We start from the raw sequence: 14,195 nt of genomic DNA, 5'->3' as shown, positions 1-14,195 counted from the left end.
TTAACTTAAGGGCCTCTGCTGGATCCCACACCAATACTGAAGAAGGAAAGGAGAGAGAGGCAAAAGAGAAGAAGGAGCCAGTTTCTCTACTGCTGGGTTGGCTCTAGAAAAGAAATCATGATGCGTGTATAAAACAGGCATGAGAGTAAAGAGTATCACAGTTGATCACTATTTTAACATCGTGAGGAAGCAACAGTTTAAGTTTCTTAAATGTATTAAACATTTTATCACTGAAAGACTAGAATGTTCACTTTAGCTCCATACCTGGAAGGTTCCCGTTGTAGTCCACGTCTTCTATGCCACACCCCCATTTGACCAGCAGCTGCAGACAGCCCAGGCGCCCGTGAAAAGCTGCGTAGTGCACAGGTCTCCACTCTCTCTTGTCAGTCACACTGGGATCCTAGAGGTGAAATTCGCAAGAGCTCAGTTTCTTGCCATTTTGTAAGAAAAGCAGTAAGTCTATAAGCTTGATTCTGCAACTGGAAATTAGAAGCTATTCTTAAAATTAAACAGCAAACATTCAATCTAACAAAACCTTGGCTGCACCCACTGACCTGAACACAGAAGCAATGAAGGTTTCAATGAACTGTGATAAAACAGCGTTTTAAAAAGAAAACTACAATCGCATGAAGCAATGCTTTTTTTAATATTTATTTGTTTTTTTCCAGACAGGGTTTCTCTGTAGCTTTGGTGCCTGTCCTGGAGCTAGCTCTTGTAGACCAGGCTGGCCTCGAACTCCCAGAGATTCTTATGCCTCTGTGATGTGGGAGTGTCATATATCAATCTGTTGATTTCATTGGTTAAGTTATAATAAACCAACTGCTTGGCCTCAGCTTGGAACATAGATGGGAGGAGTAAACAGAATAGAATTCTGGGCGGAAGAGGAAGTGAGGTCAGACTCTGCTCTGCTCCCGGAGAGACCCGACAGCTCTGCTGGAGCACAGACGCCATGCTCAGCTCTCCCGGGTGGACGCGATAGCTCTGCTCTCTGAGGCACATGCGATGAAGATGGATGTAGGCTAGAATCTTCCCGGTAAGCGCACCTTGGGGTGCTTACAAACATCATTAGAAATGGGCTAGTCCAGGTACAAGAATTAGCTAGAGTTCATGGGCCAAGCAGTTCTTTAAATGAATACAGTTTGTGTGTTGTTATTTCGGGCATGAGCTAGCCAAGCGGCCGGGGTGTTGGGGACGCAGCCCCGCCGCCGCTCCATATTCCAACACCTCTGCCTCCCAAGTGCTGGGATTAAAGGCATGCACCACCACCACCTAGCTGAAGCAATGCTTTCAAAGAAACTAAAGGAACTGTCTCACAGTCCCACTCTACGAAATCAAAAGGACAGGGATGGCTTTAAATGATATCTCATCATTGCGCACATAAAGAATTAACCAAAAGAAAAAGTGTTTCGTGTTCTATTTCCTAGAAAACATTCTTACTATAATATCTTCCTTATTGACAGTGTGTTTCTTCCCTCAGCCCTCTCTTTGGAGGGATGTTGAAACATTGTAGCCCAGGCTGGCCTCAGGCCTGTTCTTGTCTCAGCCTCTCAAAGGCTGAGATTACAGGCAGGAGCTATCATACTCAGTAGAAGCTCTGCTCTTTACAAAGTTATACAACCAGTGAGCACTATCAAAAATAAACATTATGGAACTGGAGGTTTGGCCCAGCAGTTAAACACAAAGAGGACCTTGCTATGGGACAATGGTCTTGTACCCTGCAAAGCCTTGTCAGTTGTATTGGTTTAATAAAATGCTGATTGGTCAGTAGCCAAGCAGAAAGTATAGGCAGGGAGATGTCTGTGAGAATCTGAGGTCTCTGGCCTCTGCCAGCTCCTGTAGTCATATGCACTTACATATAGTTTAAAAATATTTTTTAAAAATGATAACCAGGGGCTGGAGAGATGGCTCAGAGGTTAAGAGCATTGCCTGCTCTTCCAAAGGTCCTGAGTGCAATTCCCAGCAACCACATGGTGGCTCACAACCATCTGTAGTGGGGTCTGGCGCCCTCTTCTGGCCTGCAGGCATACACACAGAAAGAATATTGTATATATAATAAATAAATACATACATATTTAAAAAATTAAAAATGATAACCAGAGGATAGATAAATTAAAACCTGGAAAAAATCAATTACTTCCTAAACTGATGTACAAAATAAAAAGGGTTTTTTAAAGCATTTTATAGATACACACAAATTCATAAAGGCATAGTTACCTGGTGAAGATTTGTTTAAGAGCTTCAGAGTCTTCCCAGTTAAGCTCTGAACCAGCAGCCAAACACAAACCCTCTGAAACAGTTTGTATTACTGTTCATTTGGGAGATAAGTCTCAATTACTGCATCCATGTTTAAAAATGGGAAAGCCAAAGGAAAAAAATTCTTCCCCAAGTCATAGGAAGGATTTTAAGAGTCAGGGCGAAACAACCAGACTACCAAATTCTAGTCCATCTACATGATCACACACAACCACTAGGTAAGAGGAGTCCCTCACCACTCCACTTCGCAGCATTATCTGTAAAGTAAAAGAGTGCCCATGAGTGGCAGCGAGGTGTACAGGGGTGCATCCACGATCATCCTGAGCGGCCAGGTTGGCTCCGTTGATTATAAGAGCCTAGAAAGAGAAATGGGAATAAGCGTGCATGAGTACAGGTGTTAAACGACGAATTCCAATACAGAGTAAAGGTAAGCAATTAGTTAACTTATGACAAAACTACTATGTATGACCTACAGGCAAAATATGATACATTCCTTAGGTAACCCTAAATGGGGCTGAGGTCTTCTTTAACATTGCCTGTGAGACCTTCATTGCTTATCTCTAAATTCCTGATCAATCTTCTAAGACGGTTTCGTCCAATGTGCATCTGGGCCAATGTCCACATAGGTTATGGGCCATAGGATTTCTTCCTACATAACAGACAGAGAATTAATTTCACAAATCTATCAGTCCCATTCAAAACCCATGATGTGCTTTCTGGATATCAACAAACAGATTTCAAAGTTTACAGAGAGCCAAAGAACCAGAATAACCAAGATGATATTAAAAGAGAAGAACGAAGTTGGAGGGCAGACACTATCCTACTTCAAGACTCACTTCAGAAAGCAAGACAAACTGGCATTGACCAAAGAACAAACAGACATTGCAATGAAAGTGAGGAGAGCATGTGGGAATAGATCCACATAAACACAATCACCACTAACAAAGGAGAAAGGGCAGTACAATGAAGATTTGTCCTTTCAACATACAGGTGCTCAAACAACGGAGGATTCACATGTAAAAATACTGAACTAAGCACAAACCTTACAAACATTGAAAAAACATTAACTAGGCCAGGTATGGTGGCACACACCTCTAATCCCAGCATTTGGGAAGCAGAAGTAGAGGAACTCTGTGAGTTTGATGCAAGCCTGGTCTACACAGTGAGTTCCAGGACAGCCAGGGCTCTATAGAGAGACCCTGTCTTAAAAGAAAGAGAGAGAGAGAGAGAGAGAGAGAGAGAGAGAGAGAGAGAGAGAGAGAGAGAGAGAAATGAACCGAATCACACATAGGAAATACAAAACTATAAAACCCCTAGATTAAAAATCTAGATAACTAGGGGCTGCAGAATAGGCTACCGTGTTTTAGATACAATACCAAATGTACAAACTGTGAAAGAAAGAGCTGATAAACTAGGCTTCACTGAAATTAAATACCACTACTCTAAAGAGATACTAGAAAGAGAATAAAAAAAATAGTTCACACACAGAGAAAATATTTGTTAAAGACATACTTGATAAGGGACTATTACCCAAGATACAAAACAAATTCCCTAAACAATGAGAAAAAAATCAATGTTAACATTGGTCAGAGCTGTAGCTGTAACTCAGTGGTAAGTTTCTTAACCTACAGCAGACCCTGAGACCAGTGTCCTCTACTACCAAAGAGTGCTCAGAGCAACACTGACCAGAGAAGATAACCATATGAAAAGCCACTCTGTATCAAAGGCCACCAGAAAAACGCAAATTTAAACAACAGTAAAACGCCACTATCTACCTATTAGAATGGTCAAAACCCAGAACACTAACAACACAAAAGCCGACAAAGATGAGGAACCAGAGTACTTCAGAAGACAGGAGGGCAGAGCCTCCTATGAGGCTAAAGCATATCTTACTATAATGCAACAATCATACGCTCCTTGGTATTAGGTAAACACCTAACAAAAGTGAAAACTTCCGTCCGATGAAAATCTAACTGAACGTTTACCAGCTTCACTCGCATCGCCAGGACTGAAAACAGTAGCGCCCTTGAGTGGGTGAGACGAGCACACACTCAGACAAGGAGGTGGTGAGCGCCAAAGGAAATTAGTGATCCGGAATCAAGGGACCAGGCCTCATGGGGGCTCGAAGAGGTCGGGGAGCCTTAGCGCGCTGACCTAGGTCCTCTGCATATACATCATGGCTGAAGAGCTCTGTGTTCTGTGGGACCCCTAACAGTGGGAGTAGAGGGTAGTCTGGAGAAAAGGGGGGTAGCAGGAGAGACTGGGGTGGGGAGGAGGGGAAACTGCAGTCGGGATGTAATACATGAGAGAAGAATGAAAAAGTTAGTGATATTCAGGGATGCTAGGGTCTATAATCCTAGAACTTGGGAGGCTGAAGCAGGAAGATCACAAGTTCAAGACATTATCACTAAAATAAGCAAACAAGTCAAGCACTGTGTGGTTATACACCTGCTCAAACGCAGTCTGTACAACACTAGGCGTGAACCCCAGTACAATCCGCAGGTGTCAGGTGATTATGCTGTACCACCGGAGATTCACTGGTGGGAAAACAATCTAACAATGTGAAATCTGTGTACCTTCTGTTCAATGTTGCTGAACCTATCACAGTTCCACAAGTTAAAGTCTGTTTTTACAAATGAACTTGTACCTTTTTCTTTCTTGGCACTGAGGACTGGACCCAGACGGAACCTTGGCCATGCTACCCCTGCCCTGTGTCATGCAGCTACACCCCCACTCCCTCCTAGTCAATGTTTTTAATTGTTATTTCTCAGTCAGCATTGGCCAGTCTTCATCAGTACCTTAGCAAAGGATTACTTAGTCATAATACCTATCTAGGGCTTTAAAAAGAATAATCTTCATGACCTTGTCTAATCTAGCCAGTTAATAACAGTCATAAATGATATGCTGAGTACTTACTGTGCTTTAAGGACACAACAACAATAATAAAACTTATCAACCTAGGGAATCGGGACATTTGCGGGGTCTACACAAAGAAGACCTTGATGAGGAGCAAGCAGACAGCATAGTACCAAATTATGCAGCATAAAAAATCTAAGAAGGAAGAGACCACTGTGGAGCAGGGAAGAGAATCAAGGTGCCAGGAGCGGCTCGAGCTAATGCTTGTTGGAGGAACACATGGGTAAGGCTTCACTTGCCCCAACCTCCCCAAAAGTTACTACTGTATTTTCTCTTCCCTTTTATTGCCTACTTTCTCAAGGTAGCACCCATCACTTTGAGAGTTAAGATTTGAAAAGACTTATATTAGCCCAATACAGACATCTGCACCACAGCGTGAAGTACAAAGAAGACACTCTGGGCACGACTGTGACCTCTCTCAAGACAACCCAACTACTTCAGAGACTAAACAGTCTCCAGCCACATATTCATGTGGTTAGCTGGTATCTGTCTTTCCTTCTTTACAGCATGTAACTGCATATGTTGGATCAGATAGAATAATGGCAAGACTCCAACAGAACTGTGTTAAAATAACTGAACTCACTTAATTAAAATGAAAAAACAGTAACCAACATTATTACCTGCATACAGGCATCCTGGCCCCGGATTGCAGCTATGTGAGCCGGGGTCCATCCTCTTGGAGTTCCCTGTGTGGTATCAGCGCCATGCCAGAGTAGCCAGTGAAGGCACTAGGAGGATAATAGCATTAATGGTAGTACAGTAGACACTTTCAGTGGTTTATAATTTCTAGATTTAGTCTGTTATCGTGAGACTCCCACTGTAGCATGAAAAACTACAGGCATTTCTTGCCGTGAGTGAAATAAATGCTAGCCCAGTAAATATACCACTTGGCGAATATTGTACATGCCAAGCAAAACCAATCTGTGAGCAGAGTTTCCTCAAGAGCTGCCGGTCTGCTGTTGCTATTATCTTTTCTGTTCTTCTCTTCTAGAGCTAGAAATGGCTCAGCAGTTAAGAGAACTTGCTGCTCTTCCTAGAGACAGAAGTTCAGTTCCCACCACCAATGTCAGGTAGCTCACAACCTCTATCTGCATCTCCAGGAGAATCCAACATTCTCTTCTGGCCTCAGACAGCAACTGCATTCACATGCAGTTGCACACATGTGCACACACACACACACACACATACACACACACACATCTAATTAAAATAAATTTTTTAAGAGTTGTGATCTTGCGATGTTCTCCAAGACAGCCTTGAACTCCTGGATTCAAATGATTCCCTGCCTTGTTCTTCTGAGTAACTGGGAGTGGGAGGACATGCTAACCCCAACACTATGCCTAACTTCTACCACAAATATTTAAATGGATCCAGAAACTTCTGTATGGAAACAAACACTGTTACTATGATAGTATCTCTAAAATACAGCTAATAGGGACTTTTAAAAAGCCAGTGAAATGAAACCTGAGTGTTTTTAAACTAACCAAAACCTCGCTTTCCTACTGCACCTGGAGTCTGTGCTGCATCTGGTGTTTAATCTTTAAAGACTCATCTTTGCCCCTTTATGTCTAAGAAACGTCTTTCTTCTTAACAGAATTGACTGCCCATGACTCGTTTCTACACCACTCGTGACCTGTAATTTGCTAAAAGACTTATTATCATTTAGGTATCATTTGTCTACCACCAAAATTAATGACCAACAAAATGTTTGTCATCTTTTACATGTTTATTTAGATAAGTGTGGGTGTTTTGGTCACCACTCTCTTTTTTGTTGTTTTTTTATTCTATTTATTATTTTGTCCGCATGGTTCTCACATGCCCCCACACGGAAGTCAAAGGACAAGCATAGGAGCTAGCTCTTTCCTTCCATCGTGTGGGCTCCAGGGCTCCAACTCAGGCTGCCACGTTTGGCAACAGGCACCTTGACTTGCTGAGCCCTCTTGCTGGCCCATTTCTTTGAAGAAGCTCAACGTGACTGAGCTTCACAAGTCATTCATTCACTCAGCAAATATCTGTGGAGAAACCCCTCTGTGTTAGCACTGTTAGCCCCTCGAAATTAGAGCCCCCCCCTCACATGGTGCTTCAGCATCTCTGGATAAACATGTAATGAAACTGCTGTAGCACAGGAAGAACGCATGTTTTACATTATCACAAAGTACCCGAATGTCTGCTGGAGTGTCTATTTTATTTTACCTTCTCCCCAACAATGCATGAGTGTCTCTGGTTCTCCGCATTCTTAGCCAAGGTACTGTCATCTGGAGACTTTCTTACTGTCTTATTCATAGCTATTATGCGCTGGTAGCTTCTCACTGTGATTTTAATTGGGTTTCTCTAGTGGCTAATGATGCTGAACCTTTCACAAGGCTCAATTGCCATCCATTCGCACATTCTCTCTGAGAAAATGGCTATTAACGTTTGCCCATTAGCAGAGAGATTTATAACTGGACCTACTAGAGCCTACAGACAGTGAAAGATTAGAGCTAAGTGAGCATACAACCTTGAAACATGAGAAACTCCAGCTGCCCCTGAACAGATCCCAAGAATAAGACCTGTAAAAGATATTCACTTAGCATTGTTTATACAAACTGAAAATTGAAACCAACTAAGAATTATGGAAAGTGAATAAATTCTATTACTCTAAGAGTGAGCCATTACCATAAGACTGAAACAAATGGGCTAGAATACATGTACGAAAGCACATGATCAAACTCAAATGCGAACTGTTGGAGCAAAATGGAGGGATGATAGCCACAGAATGTGGTATCTGTATAGCAGTCAAAGCAATAATGTACAATAATTCCCTAAAACATTAATGAGCTTAATAAATGCCAAACCTGTACAATATTTAACTTTCTGGAGAGGAATGATCCTAAGTGTTCTGCGGGACTTTAGTTTTTATGCAAAACATGAGCATGGTGTCATTGTCACACTCTACAGGTTAGCTTCTCTGCTTGCCTTTAGAACCTAGTCACCACATTGTAAAGAAGCACAAACTAGCCCCAGCAGAGAGAAGTCAGCAAAACATATACTAGGAAATAAGGTACTCAGTCTACATCTAGCATGGACCACTAGCTATCTGAGTGAATGAGACCTCAGGGGAGTCTAGCCTCGGCACACTAGCTCAATACTAGAGACTGAACCCAGGGTCTCACGAACACGAGGCAGGGACTCTACCATTAAGCTACATCCCCTGTGCAGTCTTCAAGTCTTCTAACGAAAACCCCAGACGTCATGGGGCAAAGACAAGCTGCCACTGCCACTCAGCGTCTTAGTTCACCCACGAGCATTAAAAATGGCTACTTTACAACACTACAGTTTGGGATAATTCGTTAGGAGGCCCTCCTAAAAAGCACTCAGGTAACAGATGGAACTGAAAGAAGATTATTTTGAGTGTCAAGCAGGAAGTCTATCATTGTCAATTATTTTACTTTAAAAGTAGTTAGAGTTTCTTACCTCCAGACTCCCAGAATGCGCTGCCCAGTGTAGAGGGGTGAACTGGTGGAGAGCGTCGGCTTCGTTAAGGTTGGCGCCGCGTTCCACTATGTCTGAAAGCTGCTTAACATCCCCAGCCCGCACCGCATCGTGTATGCTACCAAAATGCACCTTCTTCCTGGAACCTATGGGAAAATCACGTTTCTTCACAATCTTACAGAATTGTGAAAAAAAGACTACAGCATTGAACCAAAAGAAAGTATATCACTTTAGCTTCTGAATAATTTACTACAAAATTTAGATTAATCTAAACTAGAGTAAAGAAAAACCAAAAAACAAAATCATACAAACAGCCATGTTCACAGAAAAATGTTTATATGCACGTGTGTTGGAGCTAGATAAGACAGAGAGCTGTGTGACTAGCCAATATAACCATGCAACCTTGAAACATGAGAAATCCCAGTTGCCCTGATATACATCTCAAGAATAAAACCTATATGAAACATTTACTAAGCACCATTTGTATAAACTAAAAATTGAAACCAACTAAGTATGTCTTAATCAGACATTAGGTGCATGACCACTGACCTACCATCCTTCCAACAAAGGAGTTGGCTATATCAAAAATTAAATACAGCCACGATGGTGAATACCTTTAATCCCAACACTTGGGAGACAGAGGCAGGCATATCTCTATAAATCTGAGGTCAGTTTGGTCTATAAAGTGAGCTCCAAACCAGCCAAGGCTACATAGTAAAGATTCTGTCTGGGAGGGATGGATTAGCCTTTCTTGGTCCTAACAGACAACTAAAATCTCAGGACAAACTGGCATCATAAATCTAGAGAAACGAGCACATACAGAGAAATAGAATTGAGTTCAGCTTACACTTGAAAGATAATTCTGATGACTTGCCCAGGCTCAGCATCATAGTTAGGGTTCCCATTACTGTGATGAAATACCATAAGCAAAAAAGCAACTTGGGAAGGAAAGGACTTATTTCAGTTTACATGTCCCAGTCACAACCCACCATGAAGGGAAGTCCCTCTCCAACAACAACAACAAAAAAAGCCAAGTTACAAAGAACCAGCACCGGAACAGGGACACAAAAGAACCAAAGATGAGTTGGAGAAGAGAGAGTACATGCTCCTGGCTATGGGCACCAAGGAATGCAACTAAGGCTGAGAGGCCTGGGCGGGACAGCATCTTGGAGGAAATTCCGAGAGTTGTCCTTTCCTGTATGTGTGTATCAGTATGTCTTTATGCTGTGAGAGCAGTTACACGGTTCTTGCAATAGGTAGTGAGACACACAGTTATGGCTGAGCCGTCAGGATTGAGAGTGTCTGTGGGAGAAATCCTAGGGCTGCAGCCTTTGTCTATGTGCTATGGGGCAGCAAGCCTGCTTGATGAGGGATATGGAGATGCTCTAAAAAACAGCTAAAGGTTTAGAGGGAATTTTGCAATTTTTGAGATTAGCACACAAGCACAAGGGTCAAGATTGCCAGCAGCAGCAGCAGAGGTTGCCTGGCCTCTGTGGGGTGGTGGTGGCCCAGCAGGGACTTGTTTCTGTAAAGGAGCGATTGCCACAAGAAAGGGGGATGCAGCTAGTAGCCTCCATGTTAGGCTCTGATTTGGCATGTAAAAGAAATAAACAAGAGGACGCGATAGAGGTATTGGCTTGCCTCTTCAGGTTTGGGAGCCGGAAGGAAAAGAGCACAAGTTAGATCTGTGCTCAAAGGCCCTTCGTGGGCTCCGTGAACCTGGAACCCACAGGAAGATTCCAAGAGTGAGGAAAAGATGGTAAAAGCAATAGAAGATAATGCACGGGTTCCATCTCTAATAGAATAAAAGGGGAAATCTATAGTCTAGCACAAAGATAGGGGCTTCAATAATGGTCTAGTGCAAGAAACTATGGTAACCGGGGAATTATTCTGTGCCTAAGCCGCTGGAATTGGGGAAAACTCTTAAACAAGCAATGAAAGAGCCTGTCGCAGCCTGAACTGTGAGGCTGTGGGACATGGGAGTGAACCCATCAGTCTGACTGCTGTGGAAGTAGAAAAACTGAAGACTATAACTCCCTATCCCTCCCTAAGGGAAAAGCTGCACAGCCTGAGGCAGTACGAGGGAAATCGCCCCTAACAGACTGGCTTATGAGAGTCATTAGGAACATTTGGCTATCTCCAGCTGAAGTCCCCAGAAATGTCCAGACAGGCACTACTGAGGAAAGTAGAAATAAGAGAAGCCACGCATGGACCTCAATTCTAGGGGGATTATTGCCTAAGAGACCACACAGTGAAGACCAGTCATGTGTAGTCAGGCCAGACGGCAACATGGAAATTTGTCCACTCTTGAGGGGGGAGGGTGGCCAGACACCCAGGGGGACTGCCCAGGAGCCACGATGAAGTTACAAAAATCATTAGAGAATTAGAGAGTGTAGAGATCAAGACATTTTAAGAGCCCAATGTGACCTGTAAAGAAGCCAGCTTGCTCCTTGAGAATAACTGAGAATTATAGAGTTAAATGAGGTAGCTCTCCCTATCCATGCTGTTTTGCTAAACATATTGTTCAACTGAACACTAGTACAAGTGATGGGGTCTTTCCGTGCTGTATTGGACCTTGTTTATGTTTGACTCGTGAATTTCTGGGATCACATGACCCCTGAGAACAGAGACGGCAGACTTTCAGAGGCTCCACCAAGGTTATATTTTTGGTATGAGGCAGAGGTTTCCTTGCCCTGCCCATCCCCTGGAAAGGTTTTGTTATACATACGTAATGCTAACTCTGCATGTTTTACAGAAAGCCACTGGAGAGAAAACCAGGTACAATGGTACTTCCACCCACCTTACCATCCTGCTGGGGCTGAGTGAATTTAAAGGAAAAATGGGCTGTTAGAATAACAGCTGCAGAGTTTAAGTCCAAAAGGTGTACCCTACATGGATGAGAAAGGGCATTCCCAGAAGCAATAAAATTATTAAATAAAAACCCCAGTGCCAGGGGTGGGGAACCTCCTAGGGAGTTGTTGTCCAGGGAAGCCCCTGAGGCTCCAAAAACCATAAAGGTTATTTCTACTGCTATTGGCTGTTTGCCAGAACTAGACGAGAAGACCCCGTTGCTGAAGGCAGTGCATGTGCATGCTTTTACTGCCCGATGCAGAGAAACAAAGCTTGGGCTGAACTGAAAACTCCCACCCTGATGCTGGCTTTCGGAGGGCCAGAGGCGGCCAGGCAGGCTGCTGACAGAGACCTGCTACCCATCTTCCTGCTTGGCTAGGAATCCTGGATGTTAAAATACTGCTACCCAAGGCAGGGTGCGCCTGCATATGAAATAGCGGCTTGGCTATCATGGGCAAAACCAACAGCCTTCCAGCTGGATTTAAGGCCCATTCCCCAAGAGGGAGTTCCTGTCTGGTACTGCAAGCCAGGAAAAAAACCTGTGTCTTGGCAGGTCATGTCCAAAAGGAGAAGCAACTTCTTTGGTTTTTCTAGATGGATGTGATGTGCCTGTCAAATTGTCCTCTAAACATGTTTGTGCCTGTAGATCGTTGTGGTTGTCAGCATCACCTCATAATCGCTGGAAAAGCTCCTGAACAGGCAACTGTTACTCTGGCAGAGTAGCCTTTTTCTTAATCAGAGGTAGATATCTAACAAGGTTCAGGGATCACTGGGAAAGAGGGTATGGAAAGAATGTAAGAAGTGGTGGACGGAGTGAGAAATTGAAAGATTTCATCCTACAGGGAGCTCCTTAAGCAGGAAGGTACACAACTCACAATAGCTTTATTTTTTTTAATATCATTTTAGGAAGTCCCTAAAACTGACTAGACTCACTGGGCTTCTCCCTGTTAAACAAAGTTGAGAGTCCCTCTCAGACCGAAGGGAGCTGAGCGGCAAAGAAGATTCTCAGACAATCTGAGCTGCAAAAAGACTCTAAGAGGAAAAACCTGCAAAGCCTCTGGGACCAGCAGCCTGGAGAAGAGGTTCAGACCAGAGTCTCTGGGAAGCCATACTCTCTAACCTACTGAGCTGCCTGCAGGCTGTGCAGGGCTCTCCAAGTTTCCCAGCTTTTCTGAAGGGGGGGAGGGGGGACCTTGGTGATGCAACTGTCGCTGAGTCCTTTCTGCTCCTGTAACTTCTCACCCATATTCCTGTACGTAACCCCAATAAAACGCACTGGTTCATGAAGCTGGAGTTTGGTGTTATCCAGCACTTGGGTCTGTTGTGGGAGCCCTGTCTGGGGTGAGTAGACATGTGTTGTGTATCCCCAGGAAAAGCTTGACCACACAACACCCATCCTCGAAAAAAGGAGGAGGGAAAAGAACAGGCCATAAAGGAAGTTCCAACAGAATGAAAATTAGAAAACTAGGTAGATCTAATTTGTCATCTCCACAGTATCAAATGCCGCGGAAAAGAACTTACAAAAATCCATAATATTTCAGAAATGATGTTTGATCTGAGTAAGATGTCCGTCAGACATGTGAGGTAGATATAAGGCAAGCTCAAATAAGGGAATAGAGGCAATCGGTGAAAATAAAGGGGAATGGATGCATGAACATGTCAGCAAGGGCTGAGGCTGATGTCCCTCAAGTAGGAAAAGTGTTGTGGCCAAGACAAGGGATAACAAGAGACTCACATGAGTCTGCAGCCTCCCTAGAGGACTTGGAGGGGCCTGAACTGGCCACACCAGGCATGGTACGGTCCTTCGCCCTCGGACTTGGGCTCTGGGGAGGAGTGGAGCCCAGGCCCCTGCTGCTGCGTCGGTCTTCACTTGCTCCCACGCATGGGTCACTGCTGCTGCAGCAACTGGATTCCTCGTCGCTGGCGCGGGGCCCCCGATCCTCCCTTCTCTGCCAAGAGCCTCTGAAGCGGGAATCTTCTTCGCTTTCTCTCTCCCAGAAGCCACTGAGGCGACGGCTGGCGTCTTCGCGGATGCTCACCCTGGAGGAGTCACTGGCCTCGTAGCCCAGGTCATCACTTACGCCTCCCCAAAAACTACTGGGGCAGTGGCTGCCATCGACGCTTGCTCCTTCGCTCGAACCGCTGCGGCCGTCACTGCCTCGGTCCCCCGAGTCGCTGGTTCGGGACCCTCGGGCTTCGGGGACGCCGCCCCAAGCGTCTTCGCTGACAGCTCCCCTCGAGTCGCCTCTCACGGCCAGCCATGGGCTGCTCGGCCGGGGGCCATCGTGTCCCCGGGCTCTCTCCTGAGACACACTGCGGGGCTGGCCTAGGTCTTCACCGACTCTTCTCGAGTCCCTGCGGGAAAAGCCGCCGTCCTCGCCGACTCGGAACGAGGAGGTTCTGGAGCGGCGGTCACCTTCTTCGAGGCTTCCTTCTCTGGGGTGGAGGCGACAGGCTGCCTGCTCTTCCACCACCCTCTCCCCGGAGCCGTGCGGGATGCGGGTCGCACACGCGCGGCGGGCGGCGCGGAGGCCGCCGTCTTCGGTCTCCGGGAGCAGCGGGTGGCTGTGGCGGTGGCCGCCGTCCGCGGGAACGCTCGGCTCGGAGTCGTTGGCCAGCGTCTCTGTTCCTGCAGCCGGGAGGGAGCGCTGGCGGAGCCGTCGCCTTGGAAACAAGTACACTTCCGGCGTGCGGTCACTTCCGTA

At 45.1% G+C, this 14,195-nt stretch overlaps 1 protein-coding gene across 1 annotated transcript in view; it reads right to left on the bottom strand.

Annotated features, from left to right (window-relative positions):
- Ankrd42 (ankyrin repeat domain 42) overlaps nucleotides 1–14,195 on the bottom strand; it is a gene marked incomplete at its 5' end in the record, with an annotated part of 36,260 nt that extends 22,065 nt beyond the window's left edge. Inside the window, 5 exons of the mRNA XM_050154462.1 lie at nucleotides 265–400; nucleotides 2,490–2,609; nucleotides 5,790–5,897; nucleotides 8,623–8,786; nucleotides 13,226–14,195. Of these exons, the coding sequence (XP_050010419.1) occupies nucleotides 265–400; nucleotides 2,490–2,609; nucleotides 5,790–5,897; nucleotides 8,623–8,786; nucleotides 13,226–14,195 (1,498 nt within the window). The remainder of the gene's footprint in view (nucleotides 1–264; nucleotides 401–2,489; nucleotides 2,610–5,789; nucleotides 5,898–8,622; nucleotides 8,787–13,225) is intronic.

This window comes from Alexandromys fortis, unplaced genomic scaffold (assembly GCF_014885135.2).
Source record: "Alexandromys fortis isolate MF-2015 unplaced genomic scaffold, M_Fortis_MF-2015_v1.1 scaffold_77, whole genome shotgun sequence".
Taxonomy (NCBI): Eukaryota; Metazoa; Chordata; class Mammalia; order Rodentia; family Cricetidae; genus Alexandromys; species Alexandromys fortis.
This window is presented reverse-complemented; position numbering and strand designations above follow the sequence as displayed.